The 24,509-nt window shown below is 41.3% G+C and overlaps 1 protein-coding gene across 2 annotated transcripts in view; it reads right to left on the bottom strand.

The window, feature by feature from the left end:
* Nucleotides 1–4,230: 4,230 nt before the first annotated feature.
* Nucleotides 4,231–24,509, bottom strand: part of MAPK14 (mitogen-activated protein kinase 14) — a 31,248-nt gene continuing 10,969 nt past the window's right edge. Inside the window, exons 4-12 of one of the 2 annotated variants that reach the window (XM_035121263.3) lie at nt 23,060–23,171; nt 21,512–21,541; nt 20,939–20,986; nt 20,364–20,478; nt 19,945–20,016; nt 14,133–14,212; nt 8,502–8,580; nt 7,584–7,757; nt 4,231–6,315 (exon numbers count right to left, since the gene is read on the bottom strand). In XM_035121263.3, coding sequence (XP_034977154.1) covers nt 6,248–6,315; nt 7,584–7,757; nt 8,502–8,580; nt 14,133–14,212; nt 19,945–20,016; nt 20,364–20,478; nt 20,939–20,986; nt 21,512–21,541; nt 23,060–23,171 — 778 coding nt within the window. In that variant the 3' untranslated portion in view covers nt 4,231–6,247. Of the gene's footprint in view, nt 6,316–7,583; nt 7,758–8,501; nt 8,581–9,979; nt 10,060–14,132; nt 14,213–19,944; nt 20,017–20,363; nt 20,479–20,938; nt 20,987–21,511; nt 21,542–23,059; nt 23,172–24,509 lie in introns of both variants that reach the window. The other variant, XM_035121261.3, reaches the window with a different exon arrangement.

Below are 24,509 nucleotides of genomic sequence, written 5' to 3'. Positions count from 1 at the left end.
TTCCAGTACTGATGCAGACTGGGAAAAGAGATTCACGTGGCTTGTCTATCCCATGGCTTCCTTCAATCGGTAAGGAAGTGTAAAGGAAGCTTAGAGCTATCGTTTCACAAAATGCTATTGAAAACGTTGGCCAACTCATTGCAAACATTTAGAGACAAAACCAAAAGGCCATATCCTGCATTTTAAGATGAAAAGTTTCAGAAACAAATTTTTTTTGGTGGGGTGATAATTATTGCCTTGAAAGTGATGCTCTTCTCAAATGGTTGGGTAGCAGCAATAGTGTGGGGTGATTGTCATCATGTCTTTCTAGAGGCATCACTGTGAATCTATATCATGGGTGGCTCATCTGCATCCCATTGTCCATATCCAGCCACCAAGTGTTCTTAGCTTGGCCATTCAAGACCCACTAGGATTTGGCAAATTGGTCGGGCATTTCTTTTTTTTCTTTTCTTTTTAAAAACCAAACTAAATTGCATTACACACCAGTTGAGCTTGGGTTGTTGTGATTGTCCCCCACCAAGTCCATAATTTTTAGTGACGGTGCCAGCAGCCACAGCCCTGTCCTTGGCCTGCTCCTTGCTGTATTCTCATTGTCAAGTGATTCTGCAACACTGAGCTATCTTCCTAGTTCCTGCTGGGCTAAGGTTTGGCAAAGCTGCCACTATTGCAGCTCTCGATGAAAAGTGCTGGTGGCGTGGCATGGGGAATTATCTGGACAAGTGTTCACCACTGCTGTCGAGAAGGGTGAGTGCGTGAGAAATGTGTTTGTGAGAGAATAAGAGAGGCATGTGGCCTGTAGCTAAGATGTAAATGTGGCCTGTATGCAGTGCTTTGTTTCGGGGGGGGGGGGAATGTGCAGTTACTCACAATGAAGTACCCTTCTCAGTCGACTGGCTGCAGCTGCTGCTGGGCAAGCTGTGTTGCAAGCTAGGCCTTGGGCGAATGTTTGCCAAGCGCCCAGAGCTGGGCTCCTCGCTGCCAGGAGGTGTGGCCTTCCGCCTCAATGCCATCTGCAAGGCCTTTAAGGAAGCCAGAGTCCTGCAAGGCTGCCACTGCCTCCATGAACCTTGCCCACCTGCTTCCCGATGAGCTGGCTGAATAGCAGCGGTGGGTGCAGTGGCAGCCCAGCAGCTTTCTACAGCTGTGCCACCATGGGAGGAGGACAGAGCAGCGCCGCTGGAGCTGGCAATGCCAAAGGGCTTGCCACCATGGGCATGGGAGAAAAGGCACACCCTCCTCACACGCTCGATTTAGAAGCCAAGATTTCATTTCATTTTTAAGTTGCCGGTACTGTGTAACAATGAGTACCACCAGAAAACAAAACACTGGTGTGTGTTTAGAAAGAGAGATGCATGTGCATGGCGAGTGGTAATGTGTGCACTTTAGATAGTGTATTGGGCAGTCACATTCTTTTTGGATATATCTACACCCTTGGAAAAGGTATGGGTTAGCAATGGTGAATATGGCTTGAAGACTGAAAAAGATTCACCACCTCTGGCCTAGATGAACTCAGGGTTTGATCCAGCAGGGCTCTTATATTCTTAAATATCTTTTGTCTGATCAGTGTGCAGCTTTGTTAAGTTATGGATCTCATTTCCTGATACAATGAGGAAGTGTTGACTTTCAGTGGGCGGGCTGGGGAGCAGGACAAAGATAGGTTAGCAATAAAACCACTTGTAGGTCTAAGATGACAAATCACCTGCCTGTGGCACAACTAACAGCTGCTTACAAAGTTAATCATTAGTTTCACCAACAGTCATGTGTAGATAAACAGGAGGGATCTGAGAGATGATTGCAAACATAGTTCATTTATACCAGTTATCCAGGAACAATTCTATAGCTCACTTGATAGTCCGGTCAGTGGATCACAGCTCTAGTTTTACCTTTTAGGAGTTCCCCTGTAGGATGGAGACCGAGGGAGACTTCCCTCTTTTCAGGTAAATGATAACCATAATTGGATGGACAACTAACCAGCTGATTGGCTTGTTGCCTCCCTGCTTGTCTACTATGGTTGGGTAATTACTTGAGTTACTTACCACAAGCCATTCCCATTCCCTTGATCACATCATCACATGCTGATTGCAGGCGCTTGTAATTAGCTGGATAAATGAATGCATTATGAGCGGTCAGAGGGTTGATCACAGCGAAAAAATGTGGATCTGTGGCTAATAGGCTCATGCAGGGAATGGCGATTATGGACAAGTTTGTCATGCTTGTGAACTGCTTTCATCCCTCTGCTCAGGGAGACACCTTGTGCTCAAATTAGCCTGGGTACGTCAAACATTTTAGAAGGCTGTGAGAGTGCTATTACAGTGCGTATCTACAAATTATGCCCCAGCAGACAGGTAAATCTCACTCTGTCTGGGCTCTGCTACAGAATGTAGAAGTACTTTGAAGACCTAGCCATATTACATATGGCTCTCTTCACAACACAGTATTTTTGTATGCATATTCGAGGTCTTTGCAAATGCTTTAAAGGATAATTTTAAAAAGTGATCACAATTACAGCCACATTGACTTTCAATGTATTGCGGAGATTTAGGTGTTCAGTAGCCACACTTCACTCTGGCTTGTATCCATTACAGCAGTATGGAAGCATCTCTTTAGCGCAAGGATTTCTGCTTGTGGAACAGGATTTCCATCTTCTAGTCCCACTGCCTGCTTCCCATATCTGCTCTGTAGTATTGGGGGTACCATACCCATCAGCCCTGTTTTGCATCCTCCTTTTACCTGGCTATAATTTATCCCTGAATGCTGAATGCTCTTGCTTGCCTGGATGGAGAAGTGTGTAGAAACAATTATACAAAAGGTAAAGATAACCACCTCGCTGACAACTCCAGCTTAGTAACAGCTCTATAGCTAAGGGATTCCCACCATCTTATCCCAAAAGGAAGCACACTCTATTATCCTGGTCTAACTGAATATTTTACGGGCACCAGTTTACATTTCAGCCAGCTTTACAAGAAAGTGCAGGCAGATGTTATTTCCTCTGATCTGTTCTTTCCACTCACTACCTACCGTATTTTTCGCTCCATAATATGCACTCCCCCCTCCCAAAAAAAGTAAGAGGAAATGTCTGTGCGTCTTATGGAGTGATTGTGTGGTCCCTGGAGCCGGATTGCCCAGGGGCGAAAAGCAGATTGTGCTTTTTTTTTTTAGGAAGAGCTAAAGGCTAACATGAGAGAAAGAGGGAGTTGAAAGGAACCCGCTCAGCAGCTGATTGCAAGAGATGGGGAGGGAGATAAGGGATGCTAGTTCCCTTCCAGGCCCCACCCCCTTGCCCAGGCCTCCATTGTTGAATGTTCTGCAGAGGAGGCTGCGACATGTGACTGGCTGATTAGATTATCTGTCTGGAAACTGAAGAAATGGCTCCCTTTCCTTTCCTAAAGAAAATGCAGAACTGTTAGTTGAACCCCATAAAAAGTTTTTCCCCCCTTTGCAAGGTAAGCTTAGCAACTTTGAGCTGATCCTCAAAAATGGAGCTTTCCCCCTTTGCGAAAAAGATGCAGAACTGTGAGCTGATCCCCCCCAAAACGGAGCTTTTCCCATTTGCAAAAGAAGCTGCACAACTTTGAGCTGATCCCAAAAAACCCCAGGGCTTTCCCCCTTTCCTCCTCTAAAAATTAGGTGCGTCTTTTGGTCAGGTGCGTCTTATGGAGCGAAAAATATGGCATTTCACACTAATCAGATACGCCACCTTTTTATAATTTAAAATATATCTGTTCCAGCACAATGAATGCATGTCAGTAAAATGTGAAGGATTAAGAATGACTTATAACTTTACAAGCACAGCTTCTTGCAGTGTGGGCATGGAAGATATAATTCCAGCTTCTTCAGAAATGAAGCTCATTTTCAGAGTTGACAAACTCAAATGGATACAAACCAGGGGTACCTTAAAAACCATTCCTTACAGTCTGTGCTTTCAAGAGTCCAGTCGTAACATTATTGAAATGTGATGATGAGTAATTGGTCTTTGGTATCTCTTTACAAATTTGAACAGGCTTAGTTTGATTATTTTATTCAAGAGAGTAATTGGGTTGGGGGGGGCATTTAAAAGGCAACACAACCACCACCTAACACACAGTGGCCAGTTAAGATTTTTTTTTCTTGCTTTTTACACATAGTGCTATGATTAACTGCAAGACATTACTGCATCATATCCATTGCCTCAATGAATGAGTCACCTTAATTACAGACACACATTAATTTACAACCACCACCGCCAGTCCATTAAGTTTGAAAAATAGGTTTATTTTAAACCAGTGGCATTGTGTGATATCCTATATGGCATAACCAGTTAGAGCAAAGTTCCTGGATACAAACAAATTTGCAGAAATGATCTTTTAATGTATGTACTTTCTGTCCAGAGCTGAGGCAGTAGAACAGCACCACACTAAATGACAGGGAGTGCTCTCCACAGGGGCTCCCACATAGACTCTCAACTTCTGAGATATTCCCACTCACACAAATACCTATAAGTTTTTAAATTCATTTTATACAATTTCTGCATGAAAGTCACACGGTAGCATCTACACATAAAATGACTGATAAAAATAATCTTCCTGTTATGTTTTACAGAATATATCTACATTTCCATCTGAATACCCAGACTGCAGGTTCAGCAGAGGGAGCTGGCTTTGTTTGGTCTTAAGATGGCCTCCAAACCAGAAGCTTGAAGCAGCACTGCTCTCTAGACCCGAAGCCTCTCTACAGAGGGTATGACCTGAAGGGAGATCACTAGAAAGGAAGGAACTGATGGCTTTATTATCCACATGCCATCTTTTTTCTTTTTCTTTTTTGGCGGCTTTTCTGTACAAAAGGGATAAATACATTAAAATCCCAGAAGATCCATTAGGAAAAACAAAAATACTGCAAAGCTTCACTCTTTCAGAGACAGACGTACAATCCATGCATGATACCTGCATTATATAAATTTCAGAAAATACTTTAAAAATAGGACCTCAGATACCCAGAATACCTGATGAACACAAAATACTTGAAGTGATGCCCCCCCCCAAACTTAGTCCCTAAATAGGGCAATCTCATCATTACTTGATTTCTATCATATACGAATACAGTGAACTGAATCTTGTGTTCAGGCACACACAAACTGACAAATGAACTCATTTTTAAAACCACAAAAGGAAGATCCAAGAAAGGTGCATGTTCACTTGCCCCTTTTCATCCAAAAAGTGCCCAAAATGTCAACCCATGAGTTGAACAAGAATAGATGGATGCTGCAATTATATATGGCTCTGAACATGGTAGTGAATACAGTAATTTATTAGCTGATTACCAACCCAGTGCCTCCTCCAGATATCACAAAGAAGCCTACATGCACACACAGCTACAACATGCAAAACACTCTGTCTTAAGAAGATATACAAAACGAACAGGCAGCATGACAGAGCTACTGCTGGGCAGCTCAGAGTTGGGCAGGGAAGAGAGAGAGGATACCAAAAATGAGGGGTGCACCCTATTTTTGGTAGATTTGTATCCTGGCCAAAGCAGCCAGTAATACATGGGTATTCTGTGGCCCACAACACCCTAGGAAGCAGCAAGCTCAGAATCCCACTGTTAAGAGAACACTAACCCAGATTCCAATTTCTCCTCAGTCATTTAAGGCACACACTTTTTTTAACACTGGTTCAGACAAAATATTCCCAACAGATAGCCAGTCATTCATAGGCCCATCCTTCCTGCTGAACAGAATACTGGGAAGAGGCTCTGGGTGTAAAGCAGCTGCATGGCATGGAATGGAAAGACATCCCTCACCCTCTTTTATCTTAGAAAACAGAGGGCACAGTTCAAGTAAAAGTTCAGCTTCCATCATCTTAAGCCTTTTCTTGATAGGAAAGCCATTTAATGGCAAGAATTGCTACTGAGGATTTGAAATCTCAGCTTCCCTGCATAATATCTGCCTTGCCATACAAGCGATGAAAGCTGGTTACCAACTGTAAAGGCTAAAGAGCAAACAAACAGGTCTTCAGAAGCATGTCCCAGGCTGTATACAAAAATACAAGAGAACATGCAGCATTATTTATACAGTTACTGTATAAATACTCTCCCACCCACCCACATTCAACACACACACACACACACACACACACACACACACGAATTATACACAAAACCCTTCCACCAAGGAGAATCTTCACGGCAAGAGGCACTTGAATGATATGTGGAGAATCCCTATGAAAAAGGCCTTCCCCTCACAGTGATATAGGACAAAGAGAGAAATAGATTCTCAAGACTCCATCTCCTCTTGATCAAGCGGTGGTGGCACAAAGCTAACTACTTCATCATAGGTTAGGCCTGGTGGAGAAAAAGAGAAAGACACATTGACTTTAGTGCAGCCGGTGGGTAACAGTTCCTCCCCTACAAGATAATGAATCACTCCTAGTTAATTCAATCCTCAGAGTCAACAAAGATAGTTGAACTAAAATTAGGTACTAGCTGTTTCCAGATTTGCACACTGGATTCACAAACAGTGGTACCTCATGTTGTGAACGGGATCTGTTCCGGCAGCCCGTTCGCAACATGAAAAGGCTGCAACATGAAGCGCCGCTTCTGCGCATGTGCAAAGCGCAATTTAGTGCTTCTGCACATGTGCGCAGGTTACAGACGTGCCAAATCCGGAAGTAACCTGTTCCGGGACTTCCGGGTTCGGCGCGTCCGTAACCTGAAAAGACGCAACATGAAGCGGACGTATCATGAGGTATGACTGTAATTATAGGCCAGACCTGAATCTACTTGCTGGACTGCAGTGATGGCCAAACATGGCCCGTCAGCTGTTTTGGGACTACAGTTCCCATCATCCCTGACCACTGGTCCTGTTAGATAGGGATGATGGGAGTTGGAGTCCCAAAACAGCTGGAGGACCATGTTTGGCCATCACTGTGCTGGAGCAAGGTGACAGAACACACGGCAGCTGCTAACCAGGTTCTGTCAAGTCTACAAACTTATTGCTTTTGTGAGCAGCAGCTTCATGTAACGCTATGCAGAAACTGAGGAGAACATTGTGTTAAAGACTTCACCCCTCATGAACCGCACACCTCCATTTTGGCAACGATTGGGCAGGATGTGAGAAACATTGGAAGTGTTCCACGCCCTTCAGAGCAAGGGCTCCCCTCACTTGTTTGATTGTGACATCATGTATCCAGTTCTGATTAACTGCATCTTATGCTGCCTACATTATTCCCTACAGAATCATTCAATCTGACAGAAGCTCCACTTCTTCCAGTTTTAAAGGCAAATATGTTGCAAACTGTAGAAAGCACTATTGACAATGAACAGCACATGGAAAAAAGACGGGGTTCTGTGAACCCCCACCAATTAGGTTCAGGCCTAATTTGACATCAAATCCAAAGGACTGTATTTTTATTTATTTTTACAAAATACCACCAGAACTGAGTTATTTCTCCCACCGCCCCCTGCCTCCTCTATTCAAAGTAATGCTGAGTTGCATTATATTTTATCACCTCCTGCCAAGTTGTTTTCACTATATGAGCATACAATAATAGTATTTGTGAATGTCACCCATCAAGACTTGTCTTACCAAATCAGTCTCCCAGAAAACTTACTTTTCCATTCTTCAATGTCAAGTTCTCTGCTTTCAAAGGATTGATCATAGGGATCTGCCACTGGCTCATCATCTGGGTCATGATACTGCGTAAAATAGGCATGAGCCAACGCTTCAGCAGCAGTGATTCGTTTGTCTGTGTCCAGCACCAGCATCTTCTCCAGCAAGTCTACAGCTTCAGGGGTCAAGGGATGAGGAAGAGAGAGAATTATTGTACAACAGTTCTTAAAAAGTCCCTGTAGGGCAGGGAACCTGTGGCCCTTCAGATGTTGCTAGACTGCCACCCCCATCATCCCTGACCATTGGCCATAATGCTGGGACTAATGGAAGTCAGGAGTCCAACAACATCAAGAGGGCCAAAAGTTCCCCATCCCAACTATAGTAGATAAGGATTCAGTCCAAGCAGTTGAAGGAATATTACAATTTCACAATGGAGAGTGATTTACGGTTAAAGCTGTACTTGGGAGTATTACTTTAAAATATACCCCAAGCGGTACGCAATCAATACCTGCTTTGCAAATAGCACCTGCAAGAAAACAAATCTGAGTTGACAGCTTTGGATACCTCTTCAGATAGGAAGCTACAAGTAGTATTTAACAAACAAACACTTGGTTGCATTATCTCTTGAACCAAAATTTACATATAAAGCAAGTTTTTCCATAAGATGCAGAGTTGAACTTAATGAGCTGGGATAGCTCAGTCAGTAGAGCAGGAGACTCTTAATTTCAGGGTTGTGGGCTTGAGCCTCACATTGACTTTGCTGAGAAAGACAGTCCATAAATATTTTAAATAAATAGTTATTTCACCTCCTGGACAAAGAGCACTACTTTAAAACATCAGTCAATCTCAAGAGACATTAAACACCTCAATGTTTGCATGTTGGATTCTCCACTGTAATGGAACTGCTGACAAGTCTTACCCAAGGGGTTGGCACCAATAAATACATTTTCAAAATTCATCTTCGGCATGTAAGACAAAGACTGTATGTAGTTTCTTGCCTGGAGAAAAAGAAAAACATTTTGTTAAGGTTGTGCCTCCTAATCATTATAAGCTCCTATGAGTGTCTACTTTTCCCTGCTTGAGCTTAATCAGCATTTATCTTACCCTCATCCTCTTCTCATCCAAACTGACCACAGCGACAGAGATACAATTAACAAGCATTGGAACTAGGGCACTGTGCGTTGTAAGGCTGGAAGAACATTGCCTGTTATGTACTGAAGGTTGCCGCAAGTGAGGACAAGTTCCTGGAGGTCAGCAGTGGCATCCAGGTGTCATTATGTAGTTAATCATTAACCAAATACAAATGGATTTTCATTACTTGTTATTAAAAGACCCAAAGTATTAGTTAATTATGCTGCCTACAGCTGTGCAGTAGCACATTTTTTAAAAATCCTAGTTACTATAAAGGGAAACCTATCAGCTTAGGAAAGTTCACCAGTTGTGGCTCTATGCAGAGAAGCAGACCTAGCTCACTTATCAATGTTCTGACAACCTCCAAATTAGACTATCATAATGTGCTCTGGAAAGAGGGACGCGGGTGGCGCTGTGGTCTAAACCACTGAGCCACTTGGGCTTGCTGATCAGAAGGTTCGCGGTTCAAATCCCCGCAACAGGGTGAGCTTCCGTTGCTCTGTCCCAGCTCCTGGCAACCAAGCAGTTTGAAAGCACGGCAGGAAGGTAAACAGCATTTCTGTGCACTGCTCTGGTTGCACCAGAAGCAGCTTAGTCATGCTGGCCACATGACCCAGATAAACAGTCTGCGGACATATGCCGGCTCCCTCGGCCAGTAAAGCAAGATGAACGCCGCAACCCCAGAGTCGTCTGCAACTGGACTTAACTGTCAGAGGTCCTTTACCTTTACCATGTGCTCTGGAAACTCAGCTGCTAGAATGCTTGTGGGGGCTAGGTGTTTTGAGCACCTTACACAATACCAGTTTCATTGGTTGCCAGCTTGCTTCAAGGCTCAATGTAAAGTGATGGTTTTAGTCTTTAAAGACCTCAAGTGTTTGGCAGCAGGTTCTCTGATGGACTGTCTGCACCCATATGGGCCTGCTTGGGCCATAAGAGCCTTAATCTTTGGTCCTCTGGCAGAGACAGGACTTCTGTTGTAGTGGCTCCACCTCTATGAATTCATATAACCCAATTATATTTGCCTTAAAGTAGATTCTGAACTCTTCCAGTCTATCTTATGTTTAAGTGCAGCGTGCTGGGGTTTTTTTTTAACACTGTTGGTTTTAGATTGGGGGATAGAGCTGTGATAATGTATTTAAGTGTTCTATACTGTTTCAATTTTGTGAGCAGCATTAGTACGGCTATGCCCTGGAAGATGGGTGAAGATCCACGAATAAAGAAATGTTTTGAATTGCAGACCACTATGCACACCCTGTCACATCTCACCTCGTGGCTGGGCATCCTGTTAATGAGATATGCAGGGGGTGTCCCCGTCAGACGCATTATCTGCTGAAGCTGGTTAATATCTTAAGTGCCTAGTCAAGGGCTTTGTTAATATATCATCATCAGTGTGAACAAACAATCAAGACAATTATGCAAAATGCATCTAGTCTGCACACTACAGGCAATTACCACTCTGTGTGTCACACCATCTTTGTATTACAGGAAAGCGGACCAGAAAGTAAAATCAGAAAACAGTTAATAATCTTTTGGTAAAGCCAGATGCTTGCTCACTGTTTATAATCATCAATTGGCAGCCTTAAACTGGGTGCTGGCCCCTTTTAGAAACAAAAGTCACCTTGAACAAGGAAGTGAGCCAATTGATGGCTGCTAAAGATATACTATTTTATTCTATCTGGCTTTACAAAGCTTAAATTTCACTCTTTTGCTGCACAAGCCAATACGCTAAGGATGCAGTATCTGATATACTCCTCCATATGAATGCCAATAGAGAAATATGCAATGTTAGAATGCTGTTCGCCTTGCACAAAAATGTTAGGTGTCAGGGATCAAGAGAAAGCCAATTTAATGGCAACTATGGCAAAATAAACATCTGTACAGTGAATAGTAGTGCACAGTAGTCAGTTTAAGCTTCATGTAGCACATTTCTTTATACAGCATTTAATTTTGTTCAACTGCACATGATATGGGGAGGAAAGAGGACAATGATTTTTTTCAAGTATTTTGTCTAGCTATGCTTTAATTATATGCAGAACCAAATGAAGTCCTTTTACTGAAATAATTTTCTAGCCTAAAAGGTTATCACAACTATTTTCCCATTAAAATCTTGTTGTGTATTTTCCCTATTTAGATAATGTTGCTATTTGATACTATTTGGCATTGCTATATTGTCTACAAAAGAAAAAAAAACCTTCTTATTTATTGGAATTTATGCCAAGTTGGGAGGGTGGAATCAGTTTCATAATATAGCCTCCACAGTTCTTACTCCACTGTAGGATTTTTAATTAAACCACAGGCTCCAAACTGGCTGGACAATGGGCCTACTTTCAGGCCTTTATATGTTTCAGACGGTTAAAAAGGGTATGCATGTATGAAGATTACTACAGACTGGAAGTTTTAGTGAGTCTATTATCTCCCTTAAATTAGACAACCAATGGAAAGTGGTCCTGGGAAAACCGACCATGTGTTAGCCTGAATATTACCAACTTCCGCATCAGGAAAGAAAGGCAAAGGCTATGCGTTTGTCAAGGCACAGTTTGATTTACATTTTGTTCAGATCTGATATCTTATGGTTAAAAACCCCAACCTGCAAGTAAGATGGGTGGGGTGAGCAGGAGACCAATCTGCTTCAACTACAATGGCACCCTCTCTTACTACCCCTCTAATACCCTCAAACACACAAGAGCAGCATGGCTCTTCCCTATCCCTCACCTCAAGGGCGAGTATGTGAACAAAAAAGCTGGTCCTCGCTGCTCTAAAAAGATACACAGCTCAAGTTTGGGGCACACAGAGGGAGTTAACTTCAAATGCCCTTCTTTTCAATGCTGCTATTTTATACCTTTACTTACCCTCCTGGCAATCATTCCTACATTTCATCAAAACAGTTTACATACTTTTTGCTACTTAACACACATCCAGTCAAGACTGCATCTGATCCATGTTTCATAGCAAGGGTGTTCATCTGGTATGAGCCTAAGAAGAATCTTCACCTGCTACTTCATCTCAAATTAACTGTATGAGGATGCTAAAGGTGACAAGCTGCTGTATTGCAGTATGCATTGTCATCTAATTCTGAATTTTTCACTCAGCATTGTTTTCTGGATAAGATCTGGGCCAAGTTGGCTGCAAACACCGATACTGCAAGGCAGGAAGTTATGAGCAGATGCAGCCATTTAAAAGCCCATTACTCCAAAGGAGACTCTCATTTAGAAGGCTATAAAGGGATGGGCTAGACTTTTCAGTACTCTCTTCAATGGATACACAGCACAGGTACAGTTGGTCTTCTAAGAACACATGCTTTGGGGTTGGGTCCTATCAAATATGTTCTTTGTAAAATGCAACATGCACAGATGGCACTATAGAAACAATAAAAATCCATCTGTCAATATATGCTCGTTCTCGGGAGCCAGTGATTTCCTTAACCCAGAAAAAATGTTCCATTAAATTCTTGCAGTATGACCCAGCTGCTGATTACATGGTCCTTCTGAAGCAAAAACCAAGATGTGCAAAAGGTGAAAAAGTAGGACTATAAGCATCATTGTCTATTTCATCTACAGTGGAACCTCGGTTTACGACTACCGGTAGCTCAGTTTACGAACGCCTTGGCGTGCGAATGCTGTGGACCCGGAAGTGTTTACATCCGGGTTCTGCGGCGTCAGATGCGCAGAGCACTCTATCAGCGCTTCGCGCACGCGCAAAGCATGCCTTTGGTGAATGAACGCCTCGGCGAGTGAACACTTCTGCGGAACGGATTGCGGCCGCAAACCGAGGTACCACTGTATCACAGCACTTCACAGAAGGAAGAATCCTTTTTATTTTTATAACTTTCCCCATTCTCAAGAGCATGTTTTAAGTATTTTTCAAGTACCATCAGCCTAATTCCAGAAAACTACTGGGGGCTCAACAGCTGTGTTTGTTAAATACCTGCTTGTTGGTTAGCCTACGATGAAGGGTGGCATGATTGGTAGGAACAACCCATTTCCCTGCCCTATCTACCTGAATACTGCTGCTTTAATTTCCCATCTCCCTGTTCCAGTATCAGAATTCTTAAGGGGGTAAGGCAGGGTAGGGGTGCGGGTTTCATAGGCTCATCCTCCTCACACTCCATTTAGTGATAAAAGAAGAAGAGGACTTGATATCCTGCCTTTCACTCCCCCTTAAGGAATCTCAAAGTGGCTAAGAATCCAGTTTCCTTTCCTTCCCCCACAACAAACACTCTATGAGGTGAGTGAGGCTGAGAGATTTCAGAGAAGCGTGACTAGCCCAAGATCACCCAGCAGCTGCATGTGGAGGAGCGGGGAAGCGAACCCGGTTCACCAGATTACAAGTCCACTGCTCTTAACCACTACACCATGCTGGCTCTCCACCACTGCTTTATGGCTAAACTGGCAAACATGCATTTAGTAAACAAATATGGATATGTTCAATCTGTGGGTTCCTTTCAGCTCATTTCCCCTCTTATTTCCGAACATGTTTCAATCTCTTCAGTAAGCCTAATCTAAATTAGGGTTCTTGTAGATCTATTTTAAATGAGTTTCTAATAAAAATATTTTATATGACAAAATCATCCATGCGTAAGTAGCAGTGGCCTGTGTGATGAGAGTAGGCTACAGGGCTACCCTACTGACAATGGCATTGCTGCTTCTTACTAGGATGCTGCAGGGATAGGGAAGGACCAGGCAGCAGTGGTGACGCACACTGGTGAAGCCAAACCTGCACTCGCACAGGGGCACCTATCCAACTTTCATTGCTATTCTGGTAAGCTGCAAAACCCAGCTGCTCCTATGTCGAAGTGTAGAATGTAGATTAGCTATCATCCCATGAATGCAGAACAATGCTACTTATGGAGGGGAAACCCCAGCTGTATCATTACTTCCATGGATATCACCTTTATGACTGAGCACTTTTAGGACTGAGGTCAATGTTATGATCCAACAACAAGCTGTTTGCACTAGTGACAACAGGAATGTGCCTTTTAACATGATTCATGCTCATACTTGTTCCTAAACATTTCCCCCTTCTTGAAACAGTTTGTGAAAGAGCACTCAATGCAAGTCCCAAAATCCAACTTAAAGAAAGCACTATCCATTAGGAGATGTGATATATATGGGATATTGGTAGCAGCATGTGCCTAACAGCGTTTAGCAAGAGTGTGCAATGAAGTACACAGTGTTCAGCTAAGTTTAGTATAGCCTACAGACAGAAAATAGAAGAAGGTAAGATGGGACATGAAGACTAGTACAGAGGCAGAGAGGGGAGGCTTCAAGATGTGTCTAAGGAAAATAAGATGTGTCTAAGGAAACAAGCTTAAGACAAAACTAACCAGGAAGGAGATAGATGCAGTCTACAAGCAAGCAAAGCAAAAGGGAAAACACAAAATCCAAAAAGGCAAGGCATTACAGTCAAGCTTTAAACTCACAGACTCTGAAGATATTTTCTTCAAAAGCTCAGGCCCTGGTGTTCCAACGAGTCTCAAAATGAGCTTCAACTGATCAATATCTAACGATGGACCATAAAGGAAAATGCTGGGACAAATAAAATGGGAGGGGAAAAAAATCACAGCAGCCCAATAAAACTAAAGGGGGCGAAAGAAAACCAAATGTCTCAATCAAAATAATAATAATTAATAATAATAATAAATATTAGCACACATCTAATGTAGAAGACACATACCATTTAAATATTCACCTGATGAAAATCCTACACCCAAATCTGTTCAAGAAATGTGAACACATTTAGCCACATTTGTTTCTGCAAGCAGCTAATATACTGAGACAACTGCTTATGTGAGTGATCAGTTGTTGTAAGGTTGAATTTACCCAATGTGGTTCCTCTTTCACAAGTTGCAATTTTCCTGTTCATGGAAGGGATGAAGCAATTCCTAATTCAGAATAGAATAAGTGCACCTAGAATCTTTAGAACGATAGCTTTACAGTCTAAATCTTTCTACCCTTACAAGAGAAAATATACCCAAACTTCTGCCCAAAGGAACTGAAACTGAAGACATCTTCATTGAGGTTCTATGGTCAAAGTGCTTTTTTTTTTTTTGCTCTGCTCTGCTCTATGCTCTATATTATAATTTCTCTACTAAGGCTTGTCCACCATTCCAAGCTACTATCCAATAGTGGCAAACATGCACATTTTGCAATCAGAATACAATGATGATTAACAGGTATAACTGATGCTCTCTGTGATTATTTAAGGTTAGACCTATACTCCCAGTCATTAGTAACAGTTAAGATTTAGTGGCAGAAGCAGTATGGTAAAAGACTAGCATGCACTGGTGATAGTGAAAATAGAAATTGCTGTCACTTAACTTTTAAAGCTTGAGTAAAGTAGCAACTTTGAGGCTAACTTTAATAGTGCATAAAACCAATTCACCTCAATCTAGGATACTCCCAACTCCTATCAACCCCAGCCTGCCCAGCCAATGGTCAGGAGATGGTGGGCAATTTAATCCAAAACATCTGGAGGGCACCAGGTTGGGAAAGGTTGGTAAATGCTTTCTAGGATGCTGGCTACTTCAGGTGCTGTCAACACTTTGTAGAGGTTGGCAGTCAACACTATTTACACTCAGTCCTAATCCTTTTCGTGAAATCAGTGACTTTTATTACAATTGGAGACCCCATGTCACCAAACCCATCTGGACATTTTATCATAGTACAGTGGTGCCTCGCTTAACGAATGCCCTGCTTAACGAAATTTCCGCTTAACGAAAGGATTAACGAAATTTCCGCTTAACGAAAGGATTTTTCAAGCGGAGCTTGCCTCGCTAGACAAATGCGTTTTACGAAAAATTCGTCTAGCGAATCGCGGTTTCCCATAGGAATGCATTGAAATTCAATTAATGCGTTCCTATGGGCAAAAAAAAATTCAATGCATTCCTATGGGATTCGCTAGACAAATTTTTTCGCTATAAGAAAAGACCCGTGGAACGAATTAATTTCGTCTAGCGAGGCACCACTGTATTTAATGGGCAGTTATATATATATTTTAATGAGTTACACTTGCTTCCCTCCACTGTCCTCTCGGAGTTTTGCAGACAACAGCTAGTGTAACACAGCAGGGAACTGATTGAAAAAGTCCCACTCTTAGTCACAAACTCCTTAGGGGCCCTAGAAGTTATACCCCACCTGGAATTGCTATCCTTAAGATCGGAAAGCAGGCTTGGGGCTCATGAGCTATGCTCTCAATGGTGGGGAGAGTGAGAAAAAGTTATTGACTGCATAGGAAATCCCACTGCTATTGCAGAGTGAGAACTTTCCAGCCCCTGAAGATTAAAATTCTCCTGAATTTGAAGCTGCATCAAGGCTGTCAAAGGGAATGGCAGGATATAAATTCAATTTGCAAAATAATTCCCACCTTAGTTATACTAAGCCTTAAAGCAAGTTACTTTCTAGCAGTAACTTCCCAAAAGCGACTTTGTGAATTCCAGGCTGGATTTGAACTGAGGCCTCCAACAAAAACCTGCACAATGTAGGCTCATCTTTGAAAGAAGATGCCAGTTTCCATCTATTTACTTCAGCCTTCAGCCAGAACAAGTTAACACAAGTTTGTAAAATAAAACAAGGGAACACTATATAGTGCAACCAAAAGTATGAATCCATGTGCCATCAAAATAACGTTAAGTCAACCATTTTCTGGTTGTTTGAAGTATTTGAAAGTTAAGTGATATCTGAATGTAATGACAGATATATCTGCTGTCGTACTTTTTTTTTTTTTACAGACTGTGTCTGCTGCGTACACACACACACACACACACACTATTAATTACTTCACTACAAAGCCTTTTCTATGGCAAGAAGCAGATGTCAGTTGGAAGCAGCTAACCAACACAATGAATCAATTAAAATGTTACAAGATTGTTGGATCTATGTATCAACAATATAATTTGTGAGCAGCTACTTAACTTAAAAAGAGTTGTTAGTAAACTCAAAGTAAAAGAGTGCATAGAAAGCCATAAGCAAAGAAAAGCATGCAGGTCTCAGAAAAGCATGAATTTCAAGAACTGGCAAGTCCCAATACTGACCATAGAGAAAAGGGAAAAGTTTGCTACCATAACCAACAGTGAATACAGCAAAAAGCCAAGCTTAAAGCAAAATCCAGATGCAAGGTCCAAGTGGGCATTCAAGACCAAGAGTACCCAGAACACATGTTATTCTGATATGGCTACTTTTTGAGAAATCATCCTGACTTAGAATATGTTCATAACAAATTCTACATCACAGTCCAATTAGTCAGTCCAGATCATTGCAGTAATTCAGTTAGTAATATTTTTTTTATAAAAAAAACCACACAAACTTGTCCCAAATGAGTTAATCAAGGTACATTACTTGAAGACACAGGCCCAGCCCCCGATTCCCTATTCACAATTTCAAAATATGGAGAGCATCCTAATATGGGTCAGGGTAGAAGAAATATGAACTCTGTTCAGCAATAACAATATTAGATTTTACTCAGTACCACCAGATACAACTTTGATTATGCTCAAATCTCTTGCAATTTTCAAAACACATAATTTAGCTATGGAAGCTAAGTTTGCACATGCAGCATATTAACCAATTACAGCTTGAGCATTTAATCATTCCCTTACCTGTAGCTGCTGATCATCAAGTGTTTAAGTTGGCAACTCCCACTAAAGGAGCCCCCAAACCCACTATCTCCTGCAGATCAGATTTCCAAGAGCTGAGCAATAAAAGCTTGGTTTACAAATTCCTGCCACTGGTTAAACCAATTTGCATGCTGTGTGTACTCACAGAATTTCTATAATGTAAGCCAATGTGTTATTATTCCTTGACTGCATATCCATTATTCCCATTAAGAAGCTGACAGAAATGGTTATCACTCCCCACCCTAGCCTTAAATAACGGCCACATATGGGGTGAAGATTTGTGGAAGGTAAACACAACTTAGTTTAGGCCATTCAAAAAGAGGAGTACAGTATGTACATGTAATAGAGAAAAGAGTACAAATATTTATATTGTAAAAAATGAAAATTGCACCCAACATAGTTGAAACATGTCTATTTTGCTCTTTAAGCAAGAAACCTTTTCCCCTACATACCTCAGACAGAAAGGGAGAAAGAGAAAGGCACATTGTAAGGGTCTTGGAAAAGGAGAAGTGAACAGGAAGAAGTGAAGGCAAAAACAAGGAAAAATCCAACATGTAATCTATAAATGTATCATATAGTTTTCACATTTGCCTCATCTATTCTGGGAAAGTTTGGTAAAAAACAACCATAAAAATAAATGACTTTGACCATCTTCACACCTTCTAATATAAGCCTAAAGCTGAAAATAAATGTTAGTTTTCCCCCACAAAGATCAACATCACATAGTCACCTTCAGGAAATATTTAATAGTTGGAAAACTAAATGCAAAAATATATTTTATTTCCTTAGGATTCAATCCATTTATTTACTACTTTAGTTAAGACGGATCACCCGGGAACTTTTAAATGTTTCAATCCCATAGAACATATTTTGGTGGACACAGTGCAACTGGACAGAATATCAAGATATTCTTATCTTTCAAAATCTCTCCATTAATAACTGATAAAAGGGTTGCAGTGATCCTGCCAATGATTTAGACTTCAGATCAGGCACCAAATACATCTTCTGAATTATACCAGCCAACTACATTCATGTGAAGACACTCTGGATATCAAGAGGATCACACAGAATACTTTTTTCTATTATAGAGTGTGCCAATATGTTAAAGAGGCTTAAGTATTGGACTAGGACCTGGAGACCAAGATTCAAGTCCCCACTCAGTCATGAAGCTCACTGGATGACCTTGGGCCAGTCACTGTTGCTCAGCCTAAGGCTGTTGTGTGGATAAAATGGGGGGCTGGGGACAGAATATTTAGCTAGTGGCAAAGCCATGAGTCTGCACTTGATACAGAGTCCTTGATACAGAGTTCTGCATAATGCAGAAGGAAGTAGCAGACATTCAAATGAGGTTCTGTAAGCGCTATTCAGGTATCAGGTTGCACCAAGGTATAAAGATGGGCTGATAATGCCCATCTTTGTTTTTTTAAACAAAATTTATATACAGCTTGATTACAAAAAAACTACAAAAAACTGGTATCCTGGTTTGCTTCTATCTTTAGGTGAAATGCCATACAGATTTACTTTGTGTGTGACCTGGACAGGTAGAGAAGAATAAAGAGAAAGTAGATCGTATTTATATTATCAGAGGTAGAAAGTTCAGGTGGATAAAAGTTAAGTATAGGTGGGGTGCAAGTTAAAAAAAAAAACTGCCTACTTTCTCTTTAGGAAGGTAAGAAGCAGATGCTCTATCCCAGAGCTATAGCCCTTCCTCTTTATTCTGCTCTTTATTCACACAAAGCATAAACTTGTGTGCTTCAGCTGGTAACAGCTGTTTTTTGTAGTACCGGAGATAGGGAATTTGCCATTGTTTCTTCCTTTCAAGTAAGCCTTGGTACAACAAAACAGCAGCACAGCACTTAAGATTCCCATGTGAATGCCTACTACCTCTTCCCACATTTTGCCTTTAGACTCTTCAAAAAGAGACAGCCATGGTGTTACTACCAGCCATGCATTCTCTTCCCAAGTCTTGGTTTGAGAGCTTGATTGCCTTGTCCACTATTTTGGTTGGCACAATCAAAGTACAGTATTGCCATAATATGGATTTTGGAACTTTTCTTATGGGACAACACAAAATCCTTTATTTTATGTCAAATTACAAGTTACATTAGAACAGATTAACAGATCTACCTGTAGATTATGTATCCTTCCCTTTTACAAACCAAGACACTGACCTGTCAAGACATCCCTTTACTCTGGGGTTGCTAAACATTATGAGGGAACCGGTCTTCTCATAGAACCTTAGTATCAAAATTGAAGTAGTTTGACAGAACATCTGAATTACTGGAACTGGAAAACAGATCTCAGAGATGTTGAAAAAAGTAATTACATTTTCCCTTCAAGGTGGAAGGCCATTTTCAAAGTTTTTAAAGAGAAGAACAAGCAAAGACAGAGAAACTGAAACCCTAATGTTAAACCACAGACTGACTGAAATAATGCATTCAACCACCTGCAAAAAGCATTCTTGGAGAATGCAGCAGTAGTTCTCAAAATGCATTCATATGCATAGAAAGAAGTCCAACACCAAAGTGCAGGGCTGGTTCCTAAGTCTTCCTTGGGTTACATGTTGCTGTGTGTGAAAATGAATGTTTCAGTTCATTTTTAGATGTTTTTAAAAGGATACGGTCTGTACCAGGGAATAGCGTTCTTCCAGTCAACAGTTCTGCCATAATGCATCCAACAGACCAAATATCAACTGAGGAAAAAAGCAGAATGAATTTAGAAGCCAGACTCCTTTAGCCAGATCTCTGGTCCAGTATCCTAAAAGTTTTAAATAAAACCAATTGTAATGGTTAACCTAATCCTAAAATGCTTAGCTTTGGTATGACAGCAAAAAAGCACATATTTGTACTCTTGATAAACATGAATTTGACAACTTCAGATGCAGACCTGCTTCCATTAATGATATAGATGCTTTAAAAATGCTTTAAAAATTAGGTCTCTTATATTACAACAGAGTGAGGCAATTCCACTGTGGCACAGAATTATACGATATAGTTTTGTTATATAATCTCTGATGGGTTGATTAATGAGACACAGTACCTGTTTGATTGTAATGCATCCAGTTCAGCATGATCTCAGGAGCTCTGTACCATCTAGTTGCTACATACCCCGTCATCTCATCATCTGTGTGTCGTGCCAATCCAAAATCCAGAATCTGCAGAACAGGAAGATAGCAATGCACTGGTACATTTGTTTTTTAAAAGGACAAACTGGATTTTTGATCTGATTAGCTACAATTGCTGAAGATGCAAATAAAATGGATGAAAAGAAATGTTGTTGAACACTTCCAGAAATAGGTTTGGTAAGACTAAATTTGTCAAGGATTTACAATGCTTATGTGACTCCCTAACCGCACTGTGACCAACTTCAAAAAAGAGCAGTTCAAGAGTACCACAAATACACAACCATGGAAGAACTAAAGTGGAACTTTTATTAAATAACTTTTGAGCCAACTGTGTACAAAGACTCATAAATTCTAAAATATTCGCCCAGGGGTCAACAGACTTGCTTATGTTAGTGCCTACATTTTCCTGTTAAGATATTCAGGTCCTGACCTATTAAACAAATGATTGCTAGGCTGCCCACAAGCTATGTGTATACTAACCCCACCTTACCTTCAGCTCACAGTCCTCATTCACAGCTAGGTTACTAGGTTTTAAATCCTAAAAGAAAGAAAAAAGGAGATACTGGTGTCACAGCATTGCAATGATAAAAAAAAAGCTGTCCCAACCTTGAAATTCAGCCTTGGCAACATCTAATGTATCCCTCAGCTTTCAAAAACAATCTTCAGGTGTTAACTAATACAATCCTACCATAATCCACACTTTACTGAGATTTTCAACAGCATGCATCAGCCGTATGTGTATAAACAAGAATTAATCCCACCCCTGCAAAAACAACCAACCAATCAATAAATCAATCAAAACAAGTCAAATTACAGTTCTGTGCTCTGCAGGCACATGTTAAGAAAAGTGATGGCCAGAGACAACCCCATGGTAAAGTGAACTATGCCTGAACAGAATCTGTCTAGACTCACTCTCTCCCAGCATTAACTAAAACATTTATTGTAATTTTATTGAACTTTTACCTCAATTTTACTGCTGCTTTGATATACAAAGATCCAATGCTAGAACTTCCCAGGATGCTGCTTTAATTGCATAGTTTTTTACACTAAAAATAATACTCACTCTGTGTATTATGTCAGCTGAATGGATATACTGAAAATAAAAATATTTTGAAGATTAGGTTCAGATACTATTTTCCATTATGAAGGTCCATGCCTTATGAAAGTCTATGTCTTGTATTACATTTACTCATCTACCATTCAGTGGTTTTGTAATGACATTTGAGAAATGTCTGCTCTAAGTTTGTTCCTTTGAAGATCACCAGTGTCATTTCCAACTAGAAAGGAAGAGGGAATAATGCCTGCCCAATGTTCATATTTTCATCCCTTCATATTTGGTTCTTCCCCATTCTGTGGCAAAGTATAGATGCATTTTGAAACTACTGAATCAAAGTCTGCATCCGTCTGGTGCCCTAGAAATCTCACGAGATAGTAACCTCAAAAGGTTCATAGCAACATTTAAGGGGGCATCTAGAAGTTCTGGAAGGAACTTCTGCTTAAAAAATAACAATAACAAAAATAACAATTCCAGTAAAGCTGTGCCAATTGTTCAAAAGGGGATCCCAAAAAACACCACACGACTGTTTCTCTGAGCTAATGCATGCAGTGTGTTTCCTAGATTACAATCACCTGCATATCACCTGCATATGACAAAGTTAGGAGCACATTTCTTCTTCAGGTCAGAAAATATATAGACTTGAAATTGACAAAAGGGCCCTTGATCATGCTGCAAATGCTGTGGCTCTCACTATCTTTCTGTGCCTCTCAACACCCTTCCTTGTTTTCCTACACAGAAGGATGAAACAAGATAGCACCACCGAGCAGAAAGTATTGGCTTCTGCCTTGCTATCTCCAGCAGGATCTCGTTCCCTTCTTTCCCCCTAGGTAACTTTTTTTTGCAGTGCCTCCCCACCACCACCAAAGGGAATGTAACACATAAAACAAAATCCTCCCACACAGAAAGAACATTTAGTTCCTCTGAACATGAGAGCAGAATACAAGAGACAAATCTGAGCTGATTCGGGAGAGCAGCATGTCAATGATATCTTTGCCACTCTCCAGACTCTAAAAAGGACAGCTAATATTTCATGACTGTCATAATGGTCACTTCAACCAATTCAGGAACATGTGGTGGTGTTTTTATCTGAATTCAAAGTATGCCTATGGACCTCTCTAATGGGAAGAAAGTATGTCTTTTACTTTCCACTTGCATACAGAATACAATAGTAATAGGTAAAGGGGCCCCTGACCATAAGGTCCAGTCGTGTCAGACTCTGGGGTTGCGGCGCTTATCTCAATCTATAGGCCAAGGGAGCCGGCGTTTGTCTGTAGACAGCTTCTGGGTCATGTGGCCAGCATGACAAAGCTGCTTCTGGCGAACCAGAGCAGTGCACGGAAACGCCGTTTACCTTCCCGCCAGAGCGGTCCCTATTTATCTACTTGCACTTTGATGTGCTTTCAAACTGCTAGGTGGGCAGGAGCTGAGACCGAGCAACGGGAGCTCACCCCGTTGCAGGGATTTGAACTGCCGACCTTCTGATCAGCAAGCCCTAGGCTCTGTGGTTTAACCCACAGCGCCACCTGGGTCAATAGTAATAGTCAATGCAAATACCTTCAAACCACGAAGAATTTGATAGATTAGAAACTGTACATGGTCATCTGTGAGTTTCTGACATTTCACAATATTGTTCAGATCTGCTCCCATAAGATGGGTTACAAGGTATCTAAAAAACAAGAATTAAACAATGGTATTACCTCCATGCATTATAGGTGAGCAAGTCAGAGCATTTCAGGGCTTAATATAGAGAAGCACTGGATTTTGTTAGGGATCAATCCAAACCCCTCACTGGCAGTGGTGGGCTTTGAAAGTGTCATGTAGTCACCACCACTTCCATAGTCCTACCAGTCACACCACCTAGAGCAGAAGGTGGCAGAAAGGGAAAATATCCCTTTGCTGTGCCAGCACTCCAGTTGATGCAGCAATTAGGCCTGGATAAGGACTGTTGACATCACGTTGCAGCAGGGTGGTCAGCACAGGAGATCCTATATACAGCACAGGAGATCATCCCCCAAGCACCCCCTAGCGGGAGAATTTTCCACTAGCTACCGCTGGCAAGTATGCTGGCAGTAGCAGCAGCTTCTGCTGACTTGCCTTTTAGGTTGGTGCAACAAGGTGCAGCTGGTGAGACTTCCCTGACAATACAAAAGGTGGTAGAACCAGGCAGAGGGATAACTCTGTCCCATTCAAATTCCCTCCACCATGATAGAACAGGGATTTAGGCTAGTCTGTTAGCTGCTTAGTTTCCACTGAAATCAGTTACTGACCAACTTCTTCAAATACAACTAAATCGGGATCCAACCTATTGCATTTATGAAAAGTCATTGATTTTCTGTATGACCTTTTCACAGACAGTAGTCTGCTATGGTACAGATACAATTTTAAATGTATGGTGAGAATACATTGGGCAGTATCTAATTCCTGTGTTCCATCAGCACAAGAATTTCTTCTTGCACAATGAGACTTCCCTCCCTCTCCTCCTCCTGCATCCTCTCACGATCTATTCCAGAGGGTTGAGAAAACCTTCAAAACAGATTTGAGGTGTGTTCAGAGGGACAAGTGGAAATCCTGATGTGACAGTTACTTAGCACTACAGTACATTGGATACAAGCCAGAATATAAACCATTTAGTACAGAGATAAGATACACTTTTGTTGCAGTGCAAAAAAAAGAGTGTATTCATGATGTAAGACAATAAGCAACAAGGCAGTTCTATCTTTTGCAGGTATAACCCTGCATCTCTCATTGTTTAGAAAGATCCATTCTATTTAAAATTCCAATAGGTAATAAGAGACTTCTTAAGGCTGCACTGTAATTTAAATTCACAATTAACATATTTTTTCCTATGTTTATTCTGGGCCTGCTTCATGCAAGGTCTTGGGCTTACAGGTTACAGAGGGCTGAGGCCAAGGAATGAGTCTTAAGATTTGCACACTCTCCCCGACCACTCACAGCACCTAGAGCATAACCACAGTTGATCTACTCTTTTTCCTAAGTCAGACTA

This window comes from Zootoca vivipara, chromosome 7 (genome assembly GCF_965207765.1).
Source record: "Zootoca vivipara chromosome 7, rZooViv2.hap1.1, whole genome shotgun sequence".
NCBI classification, from domain to species: Eukaryota; Metazoa; Chordata; class Lepidosauria; order Squamata; family Lacertidae; genus Zootoca; species Zootoca vivipara.
This window is presented reverse-complemented; position numbering and strand designations above follow the sequence as displayed.